A 26,724-nucleotide genomic window follows, 5' to 3' on the forward strand; every position below is an offset into this window, starting at 1 on the left:
ATAAGAAAAATGTCAGAAATGGATTGTGTCCTTGCAAAACGTAAAACATTGTTGAGCAGTGGTCAGCATCAAATATTTCACCCCATATGGCTGTGGTCTTTGTACACAGCTGTCGTAGTAGATGCTTAGCATGTAATCATTAGATTGTAGTAGATGCTTAGCCTATAGTTCCCAAATCTATGAAAACGCAAGATAAATGTATTTCTTACTTTCTATGCTATCCAGCAATCCCTTAACACCGATCTTGAGTGTTTTATTGATGAAAATTTTGTAACAGCTCACATCTCCTTTTGACTTTTCCAATTCCTTCTGTCTCTTCTTTAGAGGTTCAGTGGAAAGACTTGGCTTGTTCTTCACTGGCTTGTGGGACAGCACTTCAAACTTGGCAATGGATTAGAAGGACTGAAGTACTTTTACTCCCACCAATGTTTCTTAGAGCTGCTAAAACAGGACCAATGAAGATGTTCACCAGACTTCAAGTCCTTGCGCTAGCTTTGTTTTCCAAAGGAGTGTTCCTTTCCCTAAGTGACCACAGCTTTGTAAGGAAGGAAATTAAGATAGAAGGAGACCTGGTCTTAGGTGGCTTATTCCCAATCAATGAAAAAGGCACCGGGATAGAAGAATGTGGGAGAATCAATGAAGATCGAGGCATCCAGCGCTTGGAGGCCATGTTGTTTGCCATTGATGAAATCAACAGAGACAACTACTTGCTGCCAGGAATTAAGCTTGGAGTTCACATCTTGGACACGTGTTCCAGGGATACATATGCCTTAGAACAGTCTTTGGAGTTTGTCAGGGCATCTTTGACTAAAGTGGATGAAACGGAGTATATGTGCCCTGATGGCTCATATGCCATTCAAGAGAATTTACCATTGCTCATTGCAGGAGTCATAGGCGGTTCCTATAGCAGCGTCTCCATACAGGTAAGTCACAGGAGCTGCACCAGGTGAGAATCATTTTTCTGCAATTCCTGTGAAAGAACAACTACTTACATAAGACTGTCAATAAAGCAAGTCTTAGCTCGATCACTTTACCCTAGGGGTCAATCTAGCACATAATTTTTACTGAATTTGTATTAGTTTGATTCACTCTTAAAACACTTGCTGTGGATTAAACCTCTGGCAGCTGTCCACTTCCTCTAGTTACCATGTATCCTGGGGTCATGTGAGGTTTCCAAAAGTCTTAGAATTTATTTTGAACTTTGCATTTCATGAGACTTTTACAACTCTAAGTTCAGCTCTCTGCTTTCACATCAATAATAAATTATAGGACCTATATTTCAGAATATATGTGTCTGCCATGCTGCCTGTATATAACATTTGTCATTTAAACAACAGAGATTTAAAATGAAAGAAGAAATTTTTATCTTACTTCCAGGCTGAAATAAAGTAAAAAATGGCATACTAGCCAGAAACTTGAATTATGCCTGACTCAAAGGCTTGCAAGTTTTTAGTGTCTGATTAAGCACACCGAAGCAAATGAAAAGTATTCTGCTGATCTCAGTGAGCAAGGTCTCAAATATCCCATGCACGCAGTACAGTTTCTGAATAAATTCTAAATTTACTGTCTTTCCTTTTGTTTCCACATATAGTTCATACTAAGACAGGTTTTGCCATGAAATGTTGCCTGGCAGAGTGCAGCGTAAGCACTGTCAGAAGTCCAGCACAGACCACAGATGCCCTCAGCATATCTTTCTCTCTCCTTCTGGCACACTGTAACTGCAGCTTTTGGTTTTACAATATTGGTCCCAAACAGGGTCTCAGTAGGGTGTTGGAGAGTACTTAATGGCTTGCAAAGTTGCAGGTGGGTTAAATGCTCCATATATCTTTCCAACTAAGGTTTTATCGCATGCCTGGTTTCAGTTGCAAGGGGCTAAACATAATGTTGATTCCTTTTGGTTTTGACTTCCCATTTTTTTATAAATTCATGATAAAACTTTAAGTCCTTGGCATTTTTTTCCGTTAAATGAACACGAAGAACATATATGCCCTCTTTTCTAGCAAAAAAAATCTGTATTTGTCCTGTCCAGACCAGGTACTCTTATGTTAGTGCAGTCTGAGATGTTATAAAAAGTTCCCTGCCACTGTCAGTGTGCACTATACACATGCAAAAATGCCCCCTAGCTTCACTGAAGCTGCCAAATATACCCGTATCTCATAATTTTGGATTAAATTACATAAACCAGTCCATATCACTCATAACCACAAGTGAATGGTGTCTTACACCCAGATTCAGGTAAGCTAAGACCCTGCATCTAGTATTTCCTAACAGTCAGCTGTAGTTTTCCCAAGGCATCAAGCCTTGACGGTGCTGCACCACTATAAGCAATATGTTTTTTCCAGACTGAGTACAGGCTCTAATTACTGCATCAGTGTCAAAGGAGAAAAATGTTCTTCTGTGCCACAGACCATCTCAATGGTGACAGAAAGCCCACAGAGCTTCACTTACCTGTGTCATAAACAGGCCAAGAGTTCATCCAATGCTCGTTTCAGTCAGAATTATATTAGGGAACTGGCTACTGCTCTTGTCAAGACATTAAATCCCATCAACTTGGGAGCATGGCCAGTTTCCATAAGATGTGCATGGGCACAGAAAAAAACATTTCAACAAACTGCATTTTATGCCCTTTTCAGTGTGTGGCTTGTCTGTGTATTCATAGTAGGTGATACATAGGAAATGGTTACCCATACCATACGAGAATAGTTTCTGCAGAGCATAACTGCAGCCATCTCTGATACTGGGAGTGTTTTTGTCCCACTGTGTACCATCCAGCACGGCAGGGATGTATCCTTCACCACTTATGTGCATCTCATCACTTGGATCACAAAGAACAAGTAAGTTCCAGGGCTCTAAAGAAGAGACAGCTGAAGAGGATAAATGATAGCTACAAAACCTTGGCCAACATAAACTGTTAAGGAAATCATTATTCATTGTCTCTTCCAATCAGACCAAGGGTACATCAAATGAAAGCAGCAAATGGCAGGTTGTTATGGATGCTAAAAACTAAATGAGTTCAAGAAATGACTAGAAAAAAATCAGGAAATTCTTGATAGATATTATCCCTGTCTCAGCAATTCCCAGAGGTGCAAGTATCTCAAGGCTTGTAAAATATTTGGAAACATCATATGCTTGCCCTATCCCACTGCTAGAGACATGACAGTGGTTTTGCCTCACTTTTAGTCTAGTCATTTGTGGTTGAGTTTGTTTCTCAGTCCACCCTAAATTCAAGTGTCTCCAAAGGATATGAAGACGTGTCCTAGCCTAAAAGGCACATCCATAAAAGGAGTTATAGCTAAGGAACGATACAGATATTTCCTTCCCTCCCAGAAACCCTGAGGCAGTCATGCCATGCTTCTAAAATGGCCTGAAGCCTCTTGCACAACATCTGTCAATCTGTCCCTTTGAAGCCAGTCTCTGATGATCACTGACATAAGACTAAATCCATATCTGAGGCAGCAGATTGGATGCAGTGCACATTGAATGTACATAGTACATATAGATGCTTCATATTCCAGAAGCTTGGGTTTGGATCAGCTGTCAGATGGAAATAGGAAGTCCTGATAAGAGACTTTCTCATTCAGTACATATAAAAAACACCAATATAGCTGTATGCATATCTGTATGTCACACAGTTTTCAAAATTTGTGAGGGATGATGAAACAATAGTCATACTTAATATTGCTCTATTATCTATAGACCTTCCCTATAGTTGCCAATAGTTGTCTTTCTTACGCAGTTCTTCAGAAAAATAAAGAAATAGGTTCACAAATCATTCAGTGTGCCACTGAGCATTTCCCAGCTGGAAAAGAAATATTCAGTTGATTACTTTGACATAGATTGGGTTTGCCTTCCTTCAGTCTTTCTTTTCTAGCTTCTAGATTTCACACTATCTAGAAAATATATAGTTAAGGCATTCACTCCTTCTGTTTATTCCATTGAGACAGCCAACCATGAGGTCTGTTTCAAAAGAAAATCCTTGTCAAGAATAATAGACATTGCAGAATCAAGTCTGAAGATGTAAGGACTTCAGTGCATTGTAGTCACACATTTTGGTGCCTCACCAAGAAAAGCTTACCAAATTTCAGAGACAGTCGCCTGTACAGAGCACCTTCGCTAGCCACTGGAATCGCACCACCGCTCAATGTCAAACCGCTTCAGCAGACACATGTGAAAGGCTGAGCATCCCCACTCCCTGTGCTTTCAAACAGCACTCAGGGTGCTGGGTCCTTCTGGATGTAGCCCTGTCAAACATTTCTCTTTTACCTGAGAGCTGTAAACATCATGAAGCCCACGGTGCATTTTCTTAGCCATACAATAAAACATGCTAAGCTCTTCAGACAACAAATTGTTTCTGCCTTTTTTTTTTCTTTTCTCCTGTGAATTTGCTGTGGTATTTCAATACTTTTTCTTCCCCTCCTTTCACCCTCCCTCTCCAGATTTTTGTCTGGACATCTGTCTGCCAAATCACTTTGTGATGCTCCTGCTGTCAGGTTTCTGCTTCTTTCATTATCCTTCCACCAAGGAAAAAAGAATTTGCTGGTAAATCAGCAATGAACACCTTCCCCACTGAGTCAGTATGCGCAATAGGCACTTTTTGCAGAGACTGAAAACAACAAGAGAATGCAGAATGCTTAATTATTTTCTGGTCAGACTAGGCTATTATCGTTAATGATGATCTGGATAATTAGTTTTTAGATGTTGTGTTTAAATTAGCAGTGAGCCCAATCTGCACAGCATTTGATCCCTCAAAACTCAAGCCAGGATTCTCAATCAATGGAACGGTTCATGTAAAAAAAGAGCTATTTTCATGAAATAAAATTCTGACCCGAGCTGAATCTAGTATCAGAAGGTGAATTATCAAAGTTTGGAGGACTTTATTTTGGGTTTATGGCTTTTCATTTGAGCCAGATTATTATTTCATTTGAGCCACTCTTTCCTCATTTACAACAGAAATTTCAAACATATTTTAGTTGGAGACGTTCAACGACAGTATAAAAAAGATAAGAAAAAATCACTGTTCAATTGCACAGACGAGCACCTACATAGCTAATCCAAATGTCATGTTTAAAATACTTAGGTCAGCTCTGTCAGGAATATGCATGCTAAACAGGAATATGACTATTCAAGTGCTGGATTTGTTCTTCTCTGTTTTTGAAAACTGGACCTATCTTCTGAAAACAAAGATTGGGATCCACTCCCTGCAGTCAACTCTTAAACACATTATGACATTCCCTTAGGTGAACTGGGCTTAGCATTTCCCTATCCACTATATTCATGTTGATGTAGGGCTTTAGCCCTGTGTAACATTTCCTTTATGCTACCAACCCACAAGACCTCCAAATCACAGTCATGAAAGTTATTCCCAAGTCACGGCGTCATCCAGAAAAAATGGCAGAATAGAAACCAGTCCCCAGCTGTCTTCTCTTGAATTCCTTGCTGTGTCTCAAGTAAACTGTAGCAAAACCACTGGAGAAGGTTTAAAGGTGCATTACTGCTATCACAGAAGCTAAAGTCTCTCTCCTTAAAATGAGTGACCATGTGGCATGAAATTCAGAATATGTACTCATTTACTGGCAGTCTTTTCCTGGCTGTCATTTCTCCTTAGCCACACAAGTCTGCCAAGGGCTCAGGGAGCCTGAAAGCTAATCACCTCCATTTCCTTCCCCCAAGCATAAACCATCTTTCAACCAAAGCCTTAACTACAGCTTGTGACTTCCATAACCACTGAAAATAGTGGAAAATCCTTAGAACTAGATGCAAAAGAAATCCATAACACATGGAGCTCCGTCCCCTTATGCATGGACCCAACAGGGATATGGGGAGGAGAAATGTGCAGGGAGCTGCAGAGTTTCACCAGGGACGCAGCCCACGTATGCGATTCGTGCCGTGCCTATAGAGGAGCTTTGCATTCAGCTGCGCAACAGCCGCTGGTGATTTTGTGCTTGTAAAACTAAACCAGATCCTTATTAAAAGACCTGTTCTGTGAGATGGGCCACCTACCACTAGCACTTAAGCTACACAGGCACTTGCTGACTTACTGGTGCCTCCTTTAAACTCTTTCCCTCTTATGTCTGTGTTTTTTCTCTCTCTCCGCTACCTCTCAGCCAGATCTTTGTTGTTTTTCCTCTCTTTGTTTGTGTTCCACATTCAGAAACTGAACAGCCACTAGGTTGAGACTTTCAAAGTGTCCAAACAGCACTGGACTTGTCTTTCCTAGAGATTTCAAAGGAATGTGAGTACCTCCCTCTGGCTGGCTTCTTTGAAAATCCCAAGGTAGCTGATTCCTTTGCAGCCTTTTTTTATTTGGGTTTGGGATTTTTTATTTCCTTTGGTGTGAGTATTTTCTCCTTTTGCCAAGGCAAATGATACAATTTTACACAGATGGGTAAGTAACCCGTAAGATGAGAGGTAAGAAGGAAGGAGCCCAATCATGTTATAAGTGGGAACAGGTGTAATTACAAGAGAAAGTGGACAAAAATAGGAACTAGTTAGGGACATCTTGACATCACCCACACTCATTCTGTCCGTTCTGACTAGGACTTATGCATCACATAATGTGTCTCAAATAACCATATTTATCAATGATAGCTCTTTTAACTCCAGAAACTATTTTATGCTTTTAAAACCATCAACCTCAGTGTTAGTCCCTTTTCTCATCATGTGTAAATGTGACATGAGCCACTCACAGTCAGGTTTACCACATCTCTAGAGAAGAGTTGCACTCCCTGTGCAAAGCAAGGTCTTCTGCATGGATCTCTTCTCAGTGTGCCAGTTTAGCACTTAGCTTTCTTGGCGTCTATAGTTAATGCTGTCGGGAGGCAGAGTGCATATGTGACAGCTCACTGTGCTATCCCCTGCAGGAAAAAAGTAAAAAATATTTTCAAAAAATTCTTCTTTCCAAGTACAACATTTCTCTGCACATCCTTGTTGGTTTACTTTCAATTACACAGGACGCGCTTATAAAAAGGAAATCCTGGGTCCTCTGCAGAAATCTTAGACTTTATTGTGACAGTATTCAGTATTTCTAATGTTCATTTTGCAGATGCAATTATTTCACTGTTCAAATACTGCCTTTCTGGATGTGACAGCTATTGAGACCGTTGCAAATATTTAGCTATATTTTTCCAGCTTCATTACCAACATTTTCAGGAGACGAGCAAGGCTAAAAACAATGTTGTCTGCTCCCCTTCCCTGCTAACAAAAAATGCCAGACATTTTTGTTTGTTTAGTAACAAATTGTTTCTTCCTGAGCTACCTTTTGGAAGGAATTTTGTTAATACTCACTAACTAGTAAACAGCCCTCTTAATACCAAAAAGAGAGACAGGTGATAGAAACCACTGCTTCAGTCCTGCAATGTGCCAGAAGATTTCGGAGGAGTACAAGCCAGAGTGGGACTCCTAAATAACTTCACTGCTTCTGGCTTAGTTCTTTGCAACTGATGCAACTTTAATGATTAAAAGGTCTGGGATGTCAGCATTGCTGATGCATTCCTGGAGCCAGAGCTTGAAGCCCAGCTGAAGCCAAATGGACATTTTCTGTTGCAGGTGGTGACATACCCCCATGTAAAGACTGTCTTCCATAGTGCTTGTTATGATATCCCAGACAAACACCTTCTGATCCATTGCCTCTCTCCAGGAAAGAGGACGTTCCAGACTGATAGAGGTATTTCAATTCTGGAACCAGTAAGGAACTTAAGCTCCTAATTTCCCTTCGAAAAAAAAACAGTTTGGAATGAAGCATTTTCTTGGGTCCAAGCTGAACAGCTGCATTTGCATTACTGACATCTTCACCTCCCACGTACTCCCAAACCGTGACTATGTCAGAAGTGCCCAAGCTGAATCACACTGGGTCACACTGTCCCCAAGGTGAGAACTGTGCCTTTGAGCCTACTGAGTTCCAAGAGATCAGGGCAAGTTATGGTGGAGCCTAGCTCTTCAGTATTGCTCATATTTATTGCCAATGATACAATCTGGCAGCGCTGTAGGCTCACAGCATGCTGGCCAGTACCTACAGAAACATAGCCAGTAGACAGCTGGAAAATATTTCTATTTATTCTGTTCTCATTGGACCGCATCTAAAATACTATGTCCAGCTTTGGGTCCCCAAATAAAAGGATGATTTAATAAATTCTATGAAATACAGAGATGATTGCAGGGAGGAGAGTCGGGAGAACATACCCTACAAAAAGAGATGGAGGGAACTGGATATGTTTGTCCTGAAGAAGAGTAGGTTCGGTGGGAACACTAGTATCAGCTTTTCAGTATGTACAGGTTGGTTCTCAAGAAGACAAAGCAAATGTCATCACTGACATGCATGACAAGAGGATGGAAGAAAATGGTTATAAATTGAATGAAGAGAGGTTCTAACTTGATGTAAAATGCACAAACCAGCAGCTGGGAACATGGGGAGGTGTACAGGCCAGTGTACACAGTTGACTAGGGACAGGTACCTGATTTATTCTTTACATTAGCTTTATGTCCACTACTTGTCATCACTTTATACCCACACTCCAGCCCATTCAGAAACAATGTTTCTTTCCTGCTATTCTAAAATAACATTTTCTGCTAAAATTTGGTTAAAATATTTTTAGATTTAAGAAAAAAGTCAAATAAGAAAAAAAAAATACTATTGGAGGAGATGTGTTAGCTGCCATTTGACCTGCAGCTGCCCAAATAAGAAAAAAAAGCCCACACTGTAAATTACCATCATTTAAGAACTAGATACAGCATACACTGTCAGCAGCACACATTTCTTCAAAGCAAAAGCTCAGCTCCTGTGCTATAGCAGTGATCTAGACATTAGAAAATCCTTGGGATATGGTTTTGCCACGGTCTCGCTGTAGGAATCTAGGCAAGCAACTTGTCCTCACGAATAGAAATACTTTTTTCTCTGACCAGAGGCAGCAACTGAATTTTTGTTAGGACAAATTGCAGTTCAGAGACAGGGATTTCTCCGGTTTCTCAATAGAGACAAACCTCCTTTAACTCAATCCCATTTTGCTCAGCAGCCTAATTTACTCTCTGTTCAAAACAGCCACAGGAGCTCTTGCCTGTCTCAAAGGAGCTCTATGAAATTAGATTCATTAAGCCGTGTTAAGGGCCATGAGATTCTCACGTGGTAAAATTTTAGAAGTGCAGAGAGCACTGTCATCTAACAAGGGGCCTCCTCTGTCTGACAAGTGTGTGATATACACTTGTGTATTATTTGAAGAAACCCTATGTGTTCTAACACTTCTGAGATTTTTTTTTCTTCCAAAGTGTTTCCTGTGCTCCTCAGCCCTGTACATATTCAAACAGCCCACGTAACAACCTCTGGGCTGTTAAGATGAGAGATTTCAACAAAAAGCATCAGAATAAATCCTGCTGCCAGGAAAGTCTTATGGAGGAGAGGCAAAATGCTTGATGGGATTCAATAAATCCATATATGAGTTTCTGAGACATATAGGTGTTACCTACCTGACCCCATCTATCATCAGGACTTTGAATGGACAGAAATACTCTTGGAAACCAGATTCACATCTTCGATAGCTGTACCTAATTCACTTCTTGCATCAAGGTATTAGGAAGCCATTTTCAGTGTTATAAACTAGATTGGCAATTTCCCCCAAGTATTTGTTCTGTCCCCAATACGTAGAGAAGTAGAAGTGATAGGTGTGGCTCCAGCATCATGAGGGGGACATCAGTCTCCTCTGGCACTGCCCTGGACACTGCATTTGCAGGATCTGCTGGTGCAGCCTGTCCCTATGGAGGGACATGGCTCACACCGGACTTTCTGCCATGCTCACGTTGGGCAGCCCCTGACAAATCACTCGCTGTCCTAGCAGCTGGGTGAGGGCCAGGTTCGCTTGGGAAGTGGATGCTTTAGCACAAGACAGTGGCTACACTAATAAATCCGGCAGCATGAGGGCAAATCAAGGTTTTCCATCACACTGGAAGCTGACTATATCGACATGATTTTTCACAGCAAGCTGTGTAAAGCAGTTGTTTTAGATTGCGGATACAGAACACCCAGCCTTATTTTCAAAGGTGTGAAGTATCTGCAAAACCCCCTGGTTTTGACAGTAAAAAAATCCCAGGCTACCACTGCTACTTAAGTGCCAACATATGGATTTCAGGCTCTAATTGCATGCACCGTGGCTTGATTAAATTGCTGCCTGGAACTTTGCCAAAATAGATTATTTCATTTAGCAAAAGCTGGATCTTTTTGAAGCAATTTTGAAGCTGTAGCACACATCCCAAGGCAGCATGGAGCTACGGTGTGGGCATGCCTCAGGTGGTTCAATCTTGGTGCATATAACTGGTTCACGTTGCACTGTCCTCTACTACACTGAGACAGTGTAGAATAAACATACCTTTAGATATCTGCTCCTTTCCAGAACCTGTTACCAGTGGCCTTATCTTGTTGCTCGTTTAATCAGGATCTGCTTTTCAGAATCAGATGTTCAGACCAGCATGGAAATGGCTGGAAAAAGGGACCATTCTGAAACTGGCTGCATCAGCTTTTTTGAAAAACTAGTCCTAAAAATCAAGATGTTACAGTATTTCAGAAAATCCCCAACTTCAGAATTTCCAGAAGTGACCTGATCTAAATTAATAACAGATACAACTTCACTGAGCTCCATGATCAGTTGAAGTTCTCAGGGATGATTCGGTCACTATCGTCTATGATTAATCAGACTTTCTTGTATTTTTTAATTTTTGGTCTATAAAAAACCTAGCATCTGGACAGCTTTGCAGTGAAGAGCATTACAGCAAACAGCATTTCCACAGGAAAGTTTTCTTTTCCATGTAGCACCAGAAGCAGAATTGCAGGCAGTTTGCTGGGACGCTGGAAGTATAGTGACATCCAAGGCTCAGGGCCCTTTTGTAAAATGGGGGTGTGGTACTGGGTGCCTACATGTGGATACTTTTGCTGTTTAGACTAAAAGAAATTAAAAAAATTTAAAAAAAGAAAAGCTGTAATGTTTGTTAGGAGTAACTTTCTGTGAGCTGAAGGCTTGACCACACACTGAATAACACTGCTTTAGCTAGAAAATGGACTTCTTTAGCCATTGGGCGGGGGGGATGCAGAATGATATGGGTACATATCCTTATGGTTTAGCTCAAATAAAATAATTTCTGCTAGAATAAACTCAGACAAGAATAGCAATTGAAGCCCACACAGTTCTGCAAGAAATGTTCCAGAATAGTTACACAGAGGACATTCTTATTACCAAATCAAAGTGCTCTTTTTGAGTGAGGTCATGTGAACCAAACCATGTGGATATGTGGGCATGTAATCAAAAGTTACAAAGCCACAGAGGCTTAACAATGCTCAAGCATCCATTGCACCTTAGTGACAAAAACAAGCTTCTCAGCCCACTCCATTGCTTTAAAGCTGTTCATTTAAATCACCACAATGGAAATTAAATCCCACATTTCAAGTATAAGGCAGTTTAATGAATGTTACTACCTAGCAGGGTGGTTAAGGACACATCAGCTTTTTCCTGAGGGACAGTAGCTTGTTCAGCTACAGCACTTCCCAGCCACATGCCTACACCCGTAGGCAAAACCATGGGGCACTAGCCAAAGCTCCCTGTCAGGATACTCCTCCCCAGCAGTGTAGAAGAGGCTTTATTTTATGAAGACATACTTTAACTCCCCAGATACAGGCATCTAGAAACCTGAGGTGCCAAGGCACCCCACCTGCTCTTTCCTAGTGCCCCAAAAGGACAGTAGGACACAGGTCTCCCTAAGTCCTCTGTTTCAGATGGCCCAGGTGGTTGTGAAAGGCACTGTGCACTTATGGTTAGGCAGCAGTCTGGCCCAGACAAGAGATACACCAGTTTACAGTGGGAGACGAGCCACAGATAAGATGGCCCAGTGTCTGCTTGAAAGACAAGACCGAATATAAATCTAAAAATTCCCAAGAGATAAGGGTTGCCAAAAAGCAATAAAAATATTCTGACTGTTTTTACCAAACTGTCTATTTTGCTATCAACATCTAAGCCTCTAAAATTTGCCTTGCTCTACGACACTTTTTTCAAAGTCCTTTGCCTTTGAATTCTCACAGACATACCTGTGGTCAGAGAAACATTTGGGGAAAACGTGAAAAATTAGATGATTGAGCAATTTTTAATGAGTTTCCCTTGGGAATCTCAAGTACACTATCGTTTTTCAGATGGTTTTGTCAGGCTATATTCCAAGATCAGCTTTAAATTTAGTTTACTGGACACAACTTCCACTCAACAAAAGCAGAACTCCAAAGTCTTCCCTTTGATGTTTAAGAAACAATCACAGGAAAAAAAAATCACAGAATCACAGCATGGTGGGAGCTGGAAGGGACCTCTGGAGATCATCTAGTCCAACCCCACTGCTAAAGAAGATTCACTTAAAGCAAGTCACACAGGACTGCATCCAGGTGGGGTTTGACTGTCTCCAGGGAAGGAGGTGCTACAACCTCCCTGGGCAACCAGTTCCAGTGCTCTGTCACCCACAGAGTAAAGAAGTTTTTCCTCGTGTTCAGGTGGAACTTGCTGTGCTCCAGTTTGTGCTCTTGCCCCTTGTCCTGTCACTGGGCACTGCTGAAAAGAGCCTGGCCTCATCCTCTTGACCCCCACCCTTTAGATATTTGTGAGCATTGATAAGGTCCCCTCTCAGCCTTCTCTTCTCCAGGCTAAAGAGCCCCAGGCCTCTCAGCCTTTCCTCTAAGAGAGATGCTCCAGACCCCTCATCATCTTTGTAGCCCTCCACTGGACTCTCCCCAGTAACGCCCTGTCCCTCTTGAACTGGGGGGCTCAGAACTGAACACAGCACTCCAGATGCGGCCTCACCAGGGTAGAGTTGAGGGGGAGGAGAACCTCCCTCGACCTGCTGGCCACACTCTTCTTAATGCACCTCAGGATACCATGGGCCTTCTTGGCCACAAGGGCACATTGCTGGCTCATGGTCAACTTGCTGCCCACCACAACTCCCAGGTCCTCCTCCGCAGAGCTGCTCTCCAGCAGGTCAACCCCCAGCCTGTACTGGTGCATGGGGTTATTCCTCCCCACTCAGCTCTCCAGCCTGTTCAGGTCTCTCTGAATGGCAGCACAGCCTTCTGGTGTATCAGCCAGTCCTCCTAGTTTTGTATCCTCAGCAAACTTGCTGAGGGTACACTCTGTCCCTTCATCCAGGTCACAACCTTTCTTCATTCCTTTCCTTACATTATCAGGAGCTATAATTCTAGGAGAGTAACAGTAGATTTGAAAATGTTTAAGCAAGGGACATGGCAACATATGAAAAAAAAAAAAAACCACAAAAATCAGGACTTTGGACAACATAAATCACACAAGAAGGGCAATTAGAGATTATTAAAAGTTTTTATTAATTATGAAAAGCTGTAGGTCGACATGACACTGTGCAGCACTTGAGGAGCACTAACATGCAGCAAATATGCCATCTCAGGAGGACTGCAGTCAGAATAGCTCAGAAAAAAGTTCTAAAGATTAGAAAGTAGGAGAGGTGGGGACTCAGAGCTTGAATAAGTGAGGTCAGAGAATTCTGTGAAAGGCCTGTGCATGTTCATCTGTGATATTTGCATAAAAGAGAAATTGATGTCTTATTAGTACATTTGATTATCAAATATAATGGTTCTTGGAGAAGAGGAATCACACTATGAATGGGAAAGGCATGCAAATCCCCAGACCTCAGTAAAGAGCACAGGCTGAGACTGAAGGACATTGTCCATTTGTGTCAAATTCTTTGTTGGTTTAAACAGATTCAGTATGGCAGAAATAAAAGGTCCATTACAGTTCCAGTAGGATCCTGGGAATTAACTGGGCAGCAGAACAGCTGTTCTGCATATGCACAGTGCACTGCTGTCACCAGAGTATGTTGTCAACATTCTCTATCAACACCCTTAATCAGTGATTGTCAGAACACCTCTTACTCTAAATGACACTGTTTATGCCTTTCCCTAGATTTTTCTGTTCAGTTTTATAAATACCACCCCTTTAAATGATCTGTGTTCTCGCCCTTCTCTCTAGGTGGCAAATTTGCTTAGACTCTTCCAGATCCCCCAGATAAGCTATGCTTCCACCAGTGCCAAGCTGAGTGACAAATCCCGTTACGATTATTTTGCACGGACAGTGCCCCCAGACTTCTACCAAGCGAAAGCCATGGCTGAAATCTTACGGTACTTCAACTGGACTTATGTGTCGACAGTTGCTTCAGAAGGAGACTACGGGGAGACAGGGATTGAAGCCTTTGAGCAGGAAGCTCGCCTCCGCAATATCTGCATTGCCACCTCTGAGAAAGTGGGACGGTCCAACATCAGGAAGTCCTATGATGGTGTGATCAGAGAGCTGCTCCAGAAACCCAATGCCAGAGTGGTGGTGCTCTTCATGCGAGGCGATGACTCTCGAGAGCTCATTGCAGCTGCCAATCGTTTCAATGTTTCCTTCACCTGGATTGCCAGCGATGGTTGGGGAGCACAAGAGAGTATTGTCAAGGGAAATGAGCACATAGCTGCTGGGGCAATAACATTGGAACTTGCTTCCCATCCAGTCAAAGAGTTTGACAAGTATTTCCAAAGCCTCAGCCCTTACAATAACAGGCGCAACCCCTGGTTCAAGGACTTCTGGGAACAAAAATTCCAGTGTAATCTCCAGAACCGAAAACCACATAAAAAGGCTTGTGAAAAACACTTCACCATCAACAGTTCCAACTATGAGCAAGAATCCAAGATCATGTTTGTTGTGAACGCTGTGTATGCGATGGCCCATGCCTTGCATAAAATGCAGAGGACTCTGTGTCCAAACACCACCAAACTTTGTGATGCCATGAAGCATCTGGATGGCAGGAAGCTGTACAAAGATTATCTCCTGAAAGTAAACTTTACAGGTAATAATTTCTCTTATGGTACATAGAGAATGTCACTGTAATTAATGAAATGTTCATCAGTCATATAAGAGCCAGATGAATTCCCAGTGACACCTATTATCACAGTTCAGACCAGGGTTGTACCCAGGCAAGGCCACTCCTGTCACAAGAAGGGAGAAAGAAAGACAGGGTGGGAAACCTAAAAAAACAACTTGATGCTCCTTCTGTTTCCAGCAGAAGGAAGAGGTGGAGGTGGCAACAGCTGGTTTTGGAAATGCTACCCTTCATACTCCAAGCTTCCACACACCACCTTCCATATCATTGACAGCCAGTTTGGCTTCATCTGGGCATGTTTGGAGGCCAATGATCATTTCGCCACCTGCTATATTAGGCAACTGCCTGTTGTGCCTGTGCCAAGACTTGGCCTTCTCTTCCTCGTTTTGTTATGAATTTATGTTAATAGCTGGACCATGGTCAATGGGCAACGTCTTTGCAATAGTAAAGCAAAAATTCCTGATATGGAATCAGATCAGTATAAATTTTTTAAATATGTGGGATAGTGCCATTACCTATGTTACAGAACTTTAGGCTTCGTGACAAAATATAAAAAGCTAGATTAAACATGTGCAGGAGACTTGTGAAGAAAGAGTGGATGATCTGGCAATGATATGAGCATACCTCATGGGTACTGGCTGCGCAGAACATTTACATCTCTGTGTTTTTGCCATCCATATGGCTAAGCTTAGGTTTATTATTAATATTACACCATCACAAGGCTAAATAGATCTACAGAAGACACAAGTAAAGTGTAGAGCATCGTGTCTTTTTGTTGCTAACTTTCTTCTGAAGCATCTGATTGAGCTTGCATGTCTATGTATTGTTAAACTGATATTCTCAGCTGACCAAGTTAATAGTAAGGAAACATGATACTGTGCTTTGTATGAGAACTAGCTCCAAGGGGAATTGAAAGATAAATATGTGTATGATACAACATGCTCAATCTCAAGAGACCCGCAATAATGGTACCACATTAGTAACACGGGAAACTATGTGAAACTGTCAGATTGGATCTTGAACTTTTGCCCTCCTTTAGAGGTCTTCTCAGCACTTGATTCAGACCATCTCTAGATACTACTGACCACATCCCTAGTGCTTCTCTCAAGCTCAGTGTGGTATGGCTGGTGTAGCCAAGTACTCCATTTTCTTGGGTACTAGTAGACATACCTCCCAGTGCATGTCGCAGAGCTCCTTAGGATCCCTGGTCACCCAGCATCCTGCTAGCTGACTAGCTAACTTGTTTAGAGAACATCAAGGGTTTCTGCAGCCCACATGCCTGGATTTCTTTGCCATGTAAATCAAGAAGGGGCAGATGGGACTGGTCACTTCCTACATCTTAACTCATCTGTCAGGAGTGTATTCAGGAGGACCCAGGATCTTGGATCTTGCTCCAATAATACAGGTTCAGTCACAAAGAACAAATAACATGAGAGCAGCTGGAAGTTGAAATGCTTCAAAACCCTCCTCTGAGTGTTGCTGAATGCAGCTGAAGCCACATGCCTGGCCTGAGCAACACGATATTCATGTGCGTCCTGCCGTTTGGTCTCCTCCCAAAGACTGCTGCATCAGTAAGGATAGTGACATACCACGGCATAAACAGATGCATAGGTAATATGTATATGTCATACATCATGCTGTAATTGCAGTTGATTTATTTATTAATTTCACAAGCAGCCCAAGACAGAATGAAACAACCTTTTAGACTTCAGACCTACGAAAAATAAGAAACATTATTTCTCCTCTCCCTCCACACAGCACTTAATACATAAAAACTATTATCTCCTTTGCCTACACTTATCCTCAGAGATACCTGAATGTCTTCAAATTGTTGAAATTAAACAGTTTCAGGAACACAGCACTTCACAGAAGCTGGGTCCTGGCATACTGATCGCAAGGGATGGCAGTGGTGTGCAATATGCTTCTGCCCTTAACATGAGACACTTCAGGACAGTAACAACCTACCCAACTGAGTAAGCACTTCAGTAACTTAAACTTCAATTATTTTGAAACTTTTTCTGACACTACAGGTTTTTTTATGGGCTTAAATGCGTACAGTCTTAATAGAGTCCAGCTTTAGTATGTCGCTAAACAATCTTGGCCAGTACGTGATTTCTAATAATTTTTCTATCGTGCAGAGATTTTTTAAGCAACCAGGCATTTTCATACTCAGCATTTAGAAGACATAAAGTCAAAATAACCACAATTTTGTTTGACCAAAAGTTCAGGAAAATTTTAATTTAGATATACCTGGAAAATTTCATTATCATTTTGACTGAAATATCTTTTATATTTTTTACGAATTAGAAGTTGAAGCCCTTCAAGCTGAAAAAAAAAAAAAAAAAAAGGTCCAAAGGCTGTCATTCTGCATTTTTTAAAACAAAAGGCTCTTTTTTGAACTAAATTAATTTGTTTTAAAATCAACATGGAAATCTTTGAAAATCTGAAGAGCTTTAGTTTCAGTCAATTTTCATTTCCAATTTAAAACATTAAAAAATTTGTCGAGTTCTTTTCCAATTATTTTCTTCCCTATATATTATTCCTAGCTTACAGTATGATGTGCTAATCTCCTATTCCTTTGTTATCAGTTCTTCTATTATAATGTGAATCCATGTTTTAATGTCAGTGATTTTTTAAGCAGATGAGTGATTTTTAGTAGTCAGAGAGTCAGCAAATCTCCCATGCCTTCTTCCTTTCAGAAAGGTGGGAAATTTTAACACATACAAGTCTTGCCATCAATTTGAATAGGATCAAGAATACGACTTTGTCGTTTCTGGTTGAAGAAAGTCTCTGGGTGTGTTTTTAATACACTGCCAGACCCTGCTGCATGGTACATTTGATCAATGATACTCTCATATTTACAGATCCAAATCTGAGAATGTATCCCCAGTGCAGAGAGAGGATGGCATGGAAGCTACCAGCCCATCAGGTACACTGCAACCAAGTCAGGTTGTGAACTTTCTGTCTTCATTAGCCTAGATAGTGATCCACACCCACCAAAAAGAATCAGGCAAGAAACAGAACAGTGATAACCATATTAAGCAATGCCTCCTCTGCTTGATGAGAAGCCCTGCATGCATAAACCTGCAGCTTGCCGTGAGAGAAATCTGAAAAATGGCCCTGAATGTATTCTCCCAGTTTCCAGGAATAGGGGACTGCGCGTTCCAAACACACTGGTCTGAGTAAATGATAGAGTGCATTTATGTGACGGGTGTGGGACTGTGTAATTTTAAACATTTGCCCTACACACTTGACTTAGTTTTGGTTAGTCTCTGATTACAGCTAGTGGAGAGGATCAGCACTTACAGAGCGTGGTTCAGCCCACGTGAGGTAGCCCACTTGAGAGATGATTTGCCCCTACATCTCTTGCTATTGACTACAGATGGTGCATAGACCAACTAAGATTCTCACTTGCCATTTAGCTGAAAGCCTGAAGTGAGACTCTCAGGCACAGAGAGTATTTCCCTACAGAGGGAAATACTCAGGGACCATCTAACAGTAGGGTTGAAGTAGAGGACTGGCCAGGATTTGTGCATTCTCATGCTGCCACTGCTGATGACATGCTGTGTGGCAGGTATTTCATTAATAACTTTGGGATCCTACTTATTTCTCTGGTTTCATTAAGTTGAAATAACTCCATAGATCTGCAGTGTGGCAAGAAGGCAGGGTGGGATTTCATCCCTTATTGTCTGTGAGATACATAGAGCACATTAGTATCTTGCAAGTCAGCAAGACATACATGACAAATGTCGTGATATCCTGAATCTTTTCAGTAAGGGAGAAAGGAGATGCCTGTGCCTGATTCCCACTTCCAACTGCAGGATCTGAGAATGTAAAGCCCAGCCACTTGATAAATGCACTCACTGCACCTCAGTGCTTGTTTGGCCTTTCAAAGAGATATGGGCTGATTCATCTTCTTGATCTTCCCATCTTCTGCATTTCCTCCTGAGGGCACAAGTGCAGCACTTGGTGTTCTGAATTGTGATGCTTTTCTGCTGATGAAGAGATCCTGGTTCAAGAGGTTGTTAGCTTGTATTATGAGGATGACAAAGAAATACTGAATAAAAGTAAAGGTTCCATGTGAGAGAGCACAGAGTCAACTCAACTCCTTGCCATCACCCAGCCATTTCTTGGTGGAGGGCAGCGTGTGGAGGTAACTCTCAGGAGGGCTATAAATCCAGGGATGAACCCAAACGTAAGGCAGAGCTCCACATATCTCCCTCAGAGGGATGGAGGGGCCAGTGCAACAACCAGCTCTGCTAACTGTTTTAGCTCCCTCAGACCACCAGGATGACACAGAAAAGCAGTGTTATTGTTGACCACAGCACTATTGCAAGCCTCATTTGACACATGCCAGGACAGTGAACATCAGTACAGGCAGTGTGAAAGGGGTGTCTGTCATTTGGGATAAAGTGGCAGGGTGCTGTATGGCTGTGCCCCGCATGTTGCTACCTGATGTAACTGCTCCTCCGGGGTGTTGGGCTCCAGGTTGGCCAGGAGTGAGAATGGGCAACAATGATATTCAAGGACCAGTATTAGCTCCATCTGGCCCAGGGTTGCTGAGCTGGCTGTGTAGGATGACAGTCTTGCCACCCAAGGACATGGGACTGGCCTCCAGATTTTATCACTGTGCAGTTAGCAAGGCTGATGGTATTGCAGGACTGACTATGCTGTGAGTCTGGCGTGGGAGCATATGGGCAGAGGGAGGTTGGATTTAGGGGTGTATGTATGTCCACCTGTCTGCTGCAGCCTCCTGAATCTTCACAGCAAATGGTGGGAGGAATTTGGCTAAAGTAGTAACCCTGGAAAATAGACCATTAAAAATTTTAGGCAACACACATGTTTATAGTACTCGCTGTCTTTTCCTACCCCTTTCCCCCTCCACAGCTACAAGAGTCATTGTCATGTCCCTCCCTGTATTATGTTCAGAAATCCAGCTCTTTTACAGCAAAGCTCGTATCATCAAACCTAGCTTATACTGGGCAAAATCCTCTCCTGTAGCTAACCAGAATGACTAGTCAAAATGAGAAAAGCGTTGCTAGTTAGGTCTAATTTGTCACATTTCATCCACTGAACTTTATGACAAAACTTTTATTCCTACCTGGTCTTAAGTTTCTGTATGGTTTATCTTCTTTTCTTGTTCCCTACTCTGCCCCAGTCAACACTGAAATAATATGAAGAAGAAACGCAGAATCACAGAATGTTAGGGGTTGGAAGGGACCTTGAAAGATCATCTAGTCCAACACCCCTGCCAGAGCACACAAACCTGTCTTCTCATTTACTCTTGAACACTGGTGACTTCTGTATTGGGAACATACTTTCACAGACCATTTCCATCACAGCTGTTCCACCCAAGTAGGAAAGAGCTTAAAAGTCACGGTCTGCAACAGGCAGATGTCACCTTGCTTCTGAGCACAACAGCATTGCACATCCCTGCTCTGGGATTTATCCGTAACTATTTCCTATCAAAAGTCTGCTTCAAAGCTCAGTGTCCTGACAGGCTTGCGTGGAACATACACCAACAAATGATGCACCTGCTATCACAAGCAAATTACAGATGCAGAAACTTCAAAGGCCAGGTATAAATTTACAGCATGCAGTACCTGTCAGTAGATGTGCAGCCTGAAGCTAGAGCTCATATCCCAGGCTCTGCAGATGGCCCTGCTACTGCATCATCTCACCCAATGACCTCCTGCTCATCAGGTCAGATCCCTTTCACCTCCAGCACTCAGAAAGTCAGCTGTAAGGTCCTGTTGGCCATTCTTGTGATGCTTATTTGTAAAATAAACCAGAACATCGCTTTCAGCTGAAGGTAAAACCTTCACGAGCAGAAGGTATCTAATACCTTGTTAATCATAAAACTTTTAAAAGTGTAATTCATGATGGATTTGTGTCTAGTAAAACCAAGGGAAATACAGAGTGAATTCCCCAAGATATTAATTAAAAACATACATAATAAAGATTTCTAGGATATATAGGAAAAATTACTGCCTTTTTCCTGGGACCACAAATGTGTCATAGCATTTAAAACCTTGCAAGCAGCTAAGGCACAGTCTCCGAAAGCACACTTGAGACTTTCTATTTCAGGGCAGAGGAACAGTTGAACCTGCACAGTATTTGTCCTATTTCTCTCTATATTAGAGGTACATTGGCATATATACACACACAGAGCTGTAGCGAGATTTTGATAGCCTGGTTTTCCTGATGACCCCCTCTACTTTCTCCTTCCTCCAGCTGCCTCGTTGCAGACCTGGCTGATGATGGGGATCTGCAGTTCCCTTTCTTTGAGCAAAGAGGATCCTGGGCAGAAATCTCTGCTTAGCCCTCTCTGAAGTGTTTAATATAGTGTATATTCATATAATTATGTACTTTATATACATGCATAACTTCATACTTCCATATTTAAATGTGTATAATATTGATTCATAAGATACAGAACCATAAAGAATAAATCAGGTTGGAAGAGCCCACGGGAGGTCTCTAGTCCAACCTCCTGCTGAAAGCAAGGTCAGCTGTGAAATCAGACCAAGTTGTACAGGGCTTTATAGATGTTAACTGGCTGAAATTAAAATACTATGGAACCTCTTCATCCTCTAGTTTAGGTTTGAGGTACCACAATGGCAAACAATCTGATCTGTACCCTGGATGCATTGTGTGTCACACACTGCACCATGTAAGCTGAACACTTTCAAGGCCAGGCTGGATGGGGCTTTGAGCAACCTGGTCTAGTGGAAGGTGTCCCTGCCCAGGGCAGAGGGGTTGGAACTAGATGGTCTTTATGGCCCCTTCCAACCTAAACCAGTCAGGGATTCTATATGTGGGCTGGAAGCAGGACACAGATATTGTCATGTCTAGGGCACAACTTCTGAATAAAATTGTCATTAAAACTTCCCTTGCCATGATGGCAAGTCAGTGACCTACCTGTTAATGTTGTCTGTTATCTAGCCAGAGACCATCATGAAATGCTGCCTTTTCATGCTTTCATTTGATACTAATTAACAGTAATTGGCCTGAATTAGCAGGAGCAGAGATTAACTTGTCTTCTTGCCTTTTGAGATAAGCTCCAGCAGCAAAGGCCAAGGTGCGCTGGACTATTGCTTCCCATTTAATTTGAGAGATAGGTACTTCTGCCTGCTGCCACCACTGCCACTACTGCCTGCTGCCACCACTTTTCTGTCTGACCTGAGCACTGAGCTCCCATAGACAAAAAGATGGTAAATGCAGCATTAGCAAGACACAGAGCAGCAATAACATTTCCTCATAGTCCTCAGGAGGGCTCTGGAAGTATGTTGGCTTTGGCCTTTATCCAGATGGGTACCATTCCTGGAAAGTCTGCAGAAACCACAGGCCAGCAATGACCCCAAACTTGTTATAGCAGCATATTTAGGTGAAGGTGGCTTGATGTCACAGAATCACAGAATGGTCGGGGTTGGAAGGGACCTCTGGAGATCATCTAGTCCAACCCCCTGCTAAACCTGGTTTGCCTAGAGCAGGTCGCATAGAACTTCATCCAGGTGGGTTTTGAATGCCTCCAGGGAAGGAGACTCCACAACCTCCCTGGGCAGCCTGTTCCAGTGTTCTGCCACCCTCAGACTAAAGGAGTTCCTCCTCATGTTCAGGGGAAACTTCCTGGGCTCCAGTTTGTGCCTGTTGCCTCTTGTCCTGCCACTGGGCACCACTGAAAAGAGTCTGGCCCCATCCTCTTGACACCCTTAAAACAGCAAACAGCTCCCCATCTCAGTTTCCTCTACCTGAATACTTATACAACACACCACTTCAGCTGAGCTATGAAAAACTAAACATAAAGTTATGTAGTCTGTGCTTTGTATGAAACTTATAGTCAGCTGCTTTTGTCATATTAATAATGTAGCCTTTAGCCATCTTACAAATCTCATTTTGCGTCGTGCCCATGTGGGTGTGTAAACGAGGATGAGATTAGACACCCTGTGTTTATGGAGAAACACATGACTGAAAAACTGAGCAATGATTTTCTTTCAGATCACATATTTGAGAGACAGAAGGCTCAGTAACCTAATTTCTCTAAATCACAGACTTCTGTGTTTGCTTGCTGCTTGTTTTATAATAGATACTATTTCATGTTTTGTTTTGCTGGCAAATGTCCTGTGAATCCCAAACACTGAGGGTCTGCACAGTCAAAGCGCTCAGAGGAGCAGGAAGACTCATAAAGCATTTTCATCCCCCAATCTTGCATGCTCACTTTTCCAGTCCCACTGGTCTCTACAACAAGGGGACAACTCAGGACATACCATGGCATTGTATTGTTATTCATACAGATTTACCTGTGCCAGACATCCACACATAACTGAAAAGACGTCAGGTCTGCTTACTTCTCCTTGTGAGCCGGAAGAACAAGATAGGTGAGAAAAGAGTTTGGTTCAGGATTCCTAACCTTTACATTTTAGCGTCTAATTTGGCTCTGAAAAGCCAATGGGAAGACCATCTTCTTCCCTATTACCTCCTTTAGCACTTCCATAACTAATCTCAGTCTCATTTGCATGCTGAGGTGCTATTTTAGGGGCAGAAAAAGACAGAGGCTGTACTCAGAACATAACCACCACAGTGTTAATGAGGATGAGGACAAGGACATGAGAAGATTCCATAGGGACACATTGCAACAGTGTGACACACTGAGAAAATAAATTACTCTTTTGAGTAGTCCAGGTGTGTGCTGGACTTCCAGTGACCCCCTAAGAAAATTGATCTTTTCAAAAGGTGATGAAGAAAACTACAGAAAGTCACAAATCCAGGTGTCCAATCCCAAAGATAACTAAGAGTTACGTTATTTTTTACCAAGCCTCTATTTTTGTTGGCAGCTAATAATGATATTAGTGTGGTGGTTTGACCCTGGGTGGACGCCAGGTGCCCACCAAAGCTGCTCTATCACTGCATCTCCTCAACTGGACAGAGGGGAGAAAAAATATAACAACAGGCTTGTGGGTCGAGATAAGGACAGGGAGATGACTCAGCTTTTACCGTCACAGGCAAAACAGACTCGAATTGGGAAAAATGTAGTTTATTACCAATTAACTGAAAGAGGAGTAATGAGAAATAAAACCAAATCTTAAAACACCTTCCCCCCACCCCTTCCTTCTTTCCTGGGCTTAACGTTTTTCCCAATTTCTCTCCCTCCTCCCCCCCGAGCAGCGCAGAGGGACAGGCAATGGGGGTTGGGGTCAGCTCATCACACTGTTGCTCCTGCCGCTCCTTCCTCCTCACAGGGAGGACTCCTCACTCACTTCCCTGCTCCAGTGTGGGGTCCCTCGCACGGCAGACAGTCCTCCGTGACTTCTCCAGAGTGAGTCCTTCCCCCGGGCTACAGTTCTTCACGAACTGCTCCAACATGGGTCTCCTCCATGGGGTGCAGTCCTTCAGGAACCGACTGCTCCAGCGTGAGCCCCGTCACGGGGTCACTAGCAGCAAACCTGCTCCAGCGTGTGCTTCTCTCTCTCCACGGGCCACAGGTCCTGCCAGGAGCCTGCTCCGGTGCAGGCTTCCCACAGGTTCACAACTTCCTTCAGGTATCCACCTACTCCGGCGTGGGGGTCCTCCACGGGGTGTAGGCAGTCATCTGCTCCCCCGCCCATGGGCTGCAGGGGGACAGCCTGCCTCACCGTGGTCTTCACCACAGGCCGCAGGGGAATCACTGCTCCGGCGCCTGGAGCATCTCCTCCCCCTCCTTCTGCACTGACCTTGGTGTCTGCAGAAATGTTTCTCTCACATATTCTCACTCCTCTCTCTCACTGCAATTACTGCTGTGCAATAACTCCTTTTCCTCTCTTCAATACGTTATCCCAGAGGCACAACCACCGTCGCTGATGGGCTCGGCCTTGGCCAGCGGTGGGTCCATCTTAAAGCCGGCTGTTACTGGCTGTATCAGACATAGGGGAAACTTCTAGCAGCTTCTCACAGAAGCCACCCCTGTAACACCCCCCTGCTACCAAAACGTTGCCAAGCAAATTCATTATAATTAGAAAGGCAGAAATGAAAACATAATCTGTAGGAAAGTATCTTTTCTGAAATAACCTTAATATCACTACATTCCTGGAAGACACATTTGCTTAGCCCAGTAGAGCACAGGGCAAAGATACTTCCAGGCTAACACTGACTGAATGGGATCTGGTACCAAACCAATATAGCTGCATTAATGTGACACTAACCTTCAGCCCAGCCTGGTGCTGCAACCTAGACATGGATCTTGTTCTGAATCCCGAATCACTTTCACGTAGCGTACTTCCAAGCAAACCTGCCACAAGCTGACTCCTGTACTTGTTAAACTGCAGCCCAGATGAGCATGTGAATCTATTTCAGCTTCCTGCGAAGCCTGAACTATTACCTTACAGGTTGTCTTGCCCATTTCCAGGTCCCACAGCAGAAAAAAACATCTCAGTGATAAAATTATGTTTCTCTTCCAAAGGGAGAAAAGATTTCAACCCAACATCAAAACATCCCTTGTGTAAATTTTTGCGCTAGCATACATTTTCCCAAAATATCCTCAGCATTTCCCTCTGTGTAAATGGTCTCATGAACCAAAAAGAAAATCTTAGGGCAGAATTTTCAGAGAAATAACTGAAAGGATTTCCTACTACAAATTTACCTTTCTTATTGATGTAAGTTTTAGTGAGTATTTTTATTAAAAAAAAAAATTACTCAGGCCAATGGATCACATCTACCTTCCAAAAGAGAATTCGAAAAACAATTAGCTGTGCACTTTCACAGAGCAGAAACTTCTTTTACAAATGAGTCCTCTTCACAAACGAATCTTCTACACAGTTCCTGTCAACTGCAAACTGGATGGACTTGCCAGACAAATGTATTAAAGGGTAACTTTCATTTCCTCATCTGTTAGAGACATGTTTCTAAACACGTCCGAAAGCATCTCAGAGAATGTCTCTTTTGGCATCACTGCAGTATTTATGGCTATTTTGTTATCCAGTACAGATTACAATGTAAAAAGATATTTCATTGCTATTATCTGGGTGAGTCATTTCCTTTTGTTTCCTTCTTCCTGCCATGAAAGTATTTTGTCTCAGGATATAACAAATGCACACAAAGAATACTAAAATTCTTCAAGGCAGGGGGAACAACACACATATTCATGCACAGGGGTGTCAGAAGCAGAAAAACTTCTGACAAAAATGTCCACAAAATCCTAGATGTAGCATGACTAAGGCACAGGAGCAATCCTTTGATTTGCTTTCTCACCTCTTGCTCCAGCCATGGAGCAGTAAATCAACATCAACTCACCTGCTCACTGTTGGGATGCAAAAGGGTTCAGCACTAAGCCAGAAATTACATATCTCCAAATAGAAGTCCTTAAACTTAAGGCTTAAAATAATTACCAGGATCATTAAGTTGGCTTGTAGGGTCTCCACACTGTAACCCACTATCTCCTTAGTGCATAGGAAGAACAGCACAGAGCCAAAAGCAGCAGTGATGTGAACAGTGGTTGCAAACACCCAGTAAATAGAAAGCAGAGGTTAATGTACCTCACACTCTGAAGGCCCCGGCCCCCTCAGTCTTGCATTCACTTTTCATCTCCTACAGTTTTGCTTTTCTTATTACAAGCCCATCTTTTTAACTTGCCAATACATTAATCATCTCATCTCTTCTAGACTAATGGCACATACATATCTAGCACTTTTCCTACAGAAGAAATTCAAAAGTACTTCTGAAGGCCGAGAGACATTCACTTTCTAAGTGTGTATGTGCAATTGCTCCTCAATTCAATATGGGTTTCATGTAGTACATTCTTTCCTGCTATACACAGATTTCAGACGATTTGATGGATGACAAAATAAACTAATGCAG

General features: G+C 42.5%; 1 protein-coding gene across 1 annotated transcript in view; it reads left to right on the forward strand.

Annotated features, from left to right (window-relative positions):
* Window positions 1-425: 425 nt before the first annotated feature.
* The window catches only part of GRM3 (glutamate metabotropic receptor 3), a 50,660-nt gene continuing 24,361 nt past the window's right edge, over window positions 426-26,724 (forward strand). Inside the window, exons 1-2 of the mRNA XM_086474524.1 lie at window positions 426-923; window positions 14,007-14,862. Of these exons, the coding sequence (XP_086330650.1) occupies window positions 426-923; window positions 14,007-14,862 (1,354 nt within the window). The remainder of the gene's footprint in view (window positions 924-14,006; window positions 14,863-26,724) is intronic.

Source organism: Leptosomus discolor, chromosome 1 (genome assembly GCF_034619465.1).
Source record: "Leptosomus discolor isolate bLepDis1 chromosome 1, bLepDis1.hap2, whole genome shotgun sequence".
NCBI classification, from domain to species: Eukaryota; Metazoa; Chordata; class Aves; order Leptosomiformes; family Leptosomidae; genus Leptosomus; species Leptosomus discolor.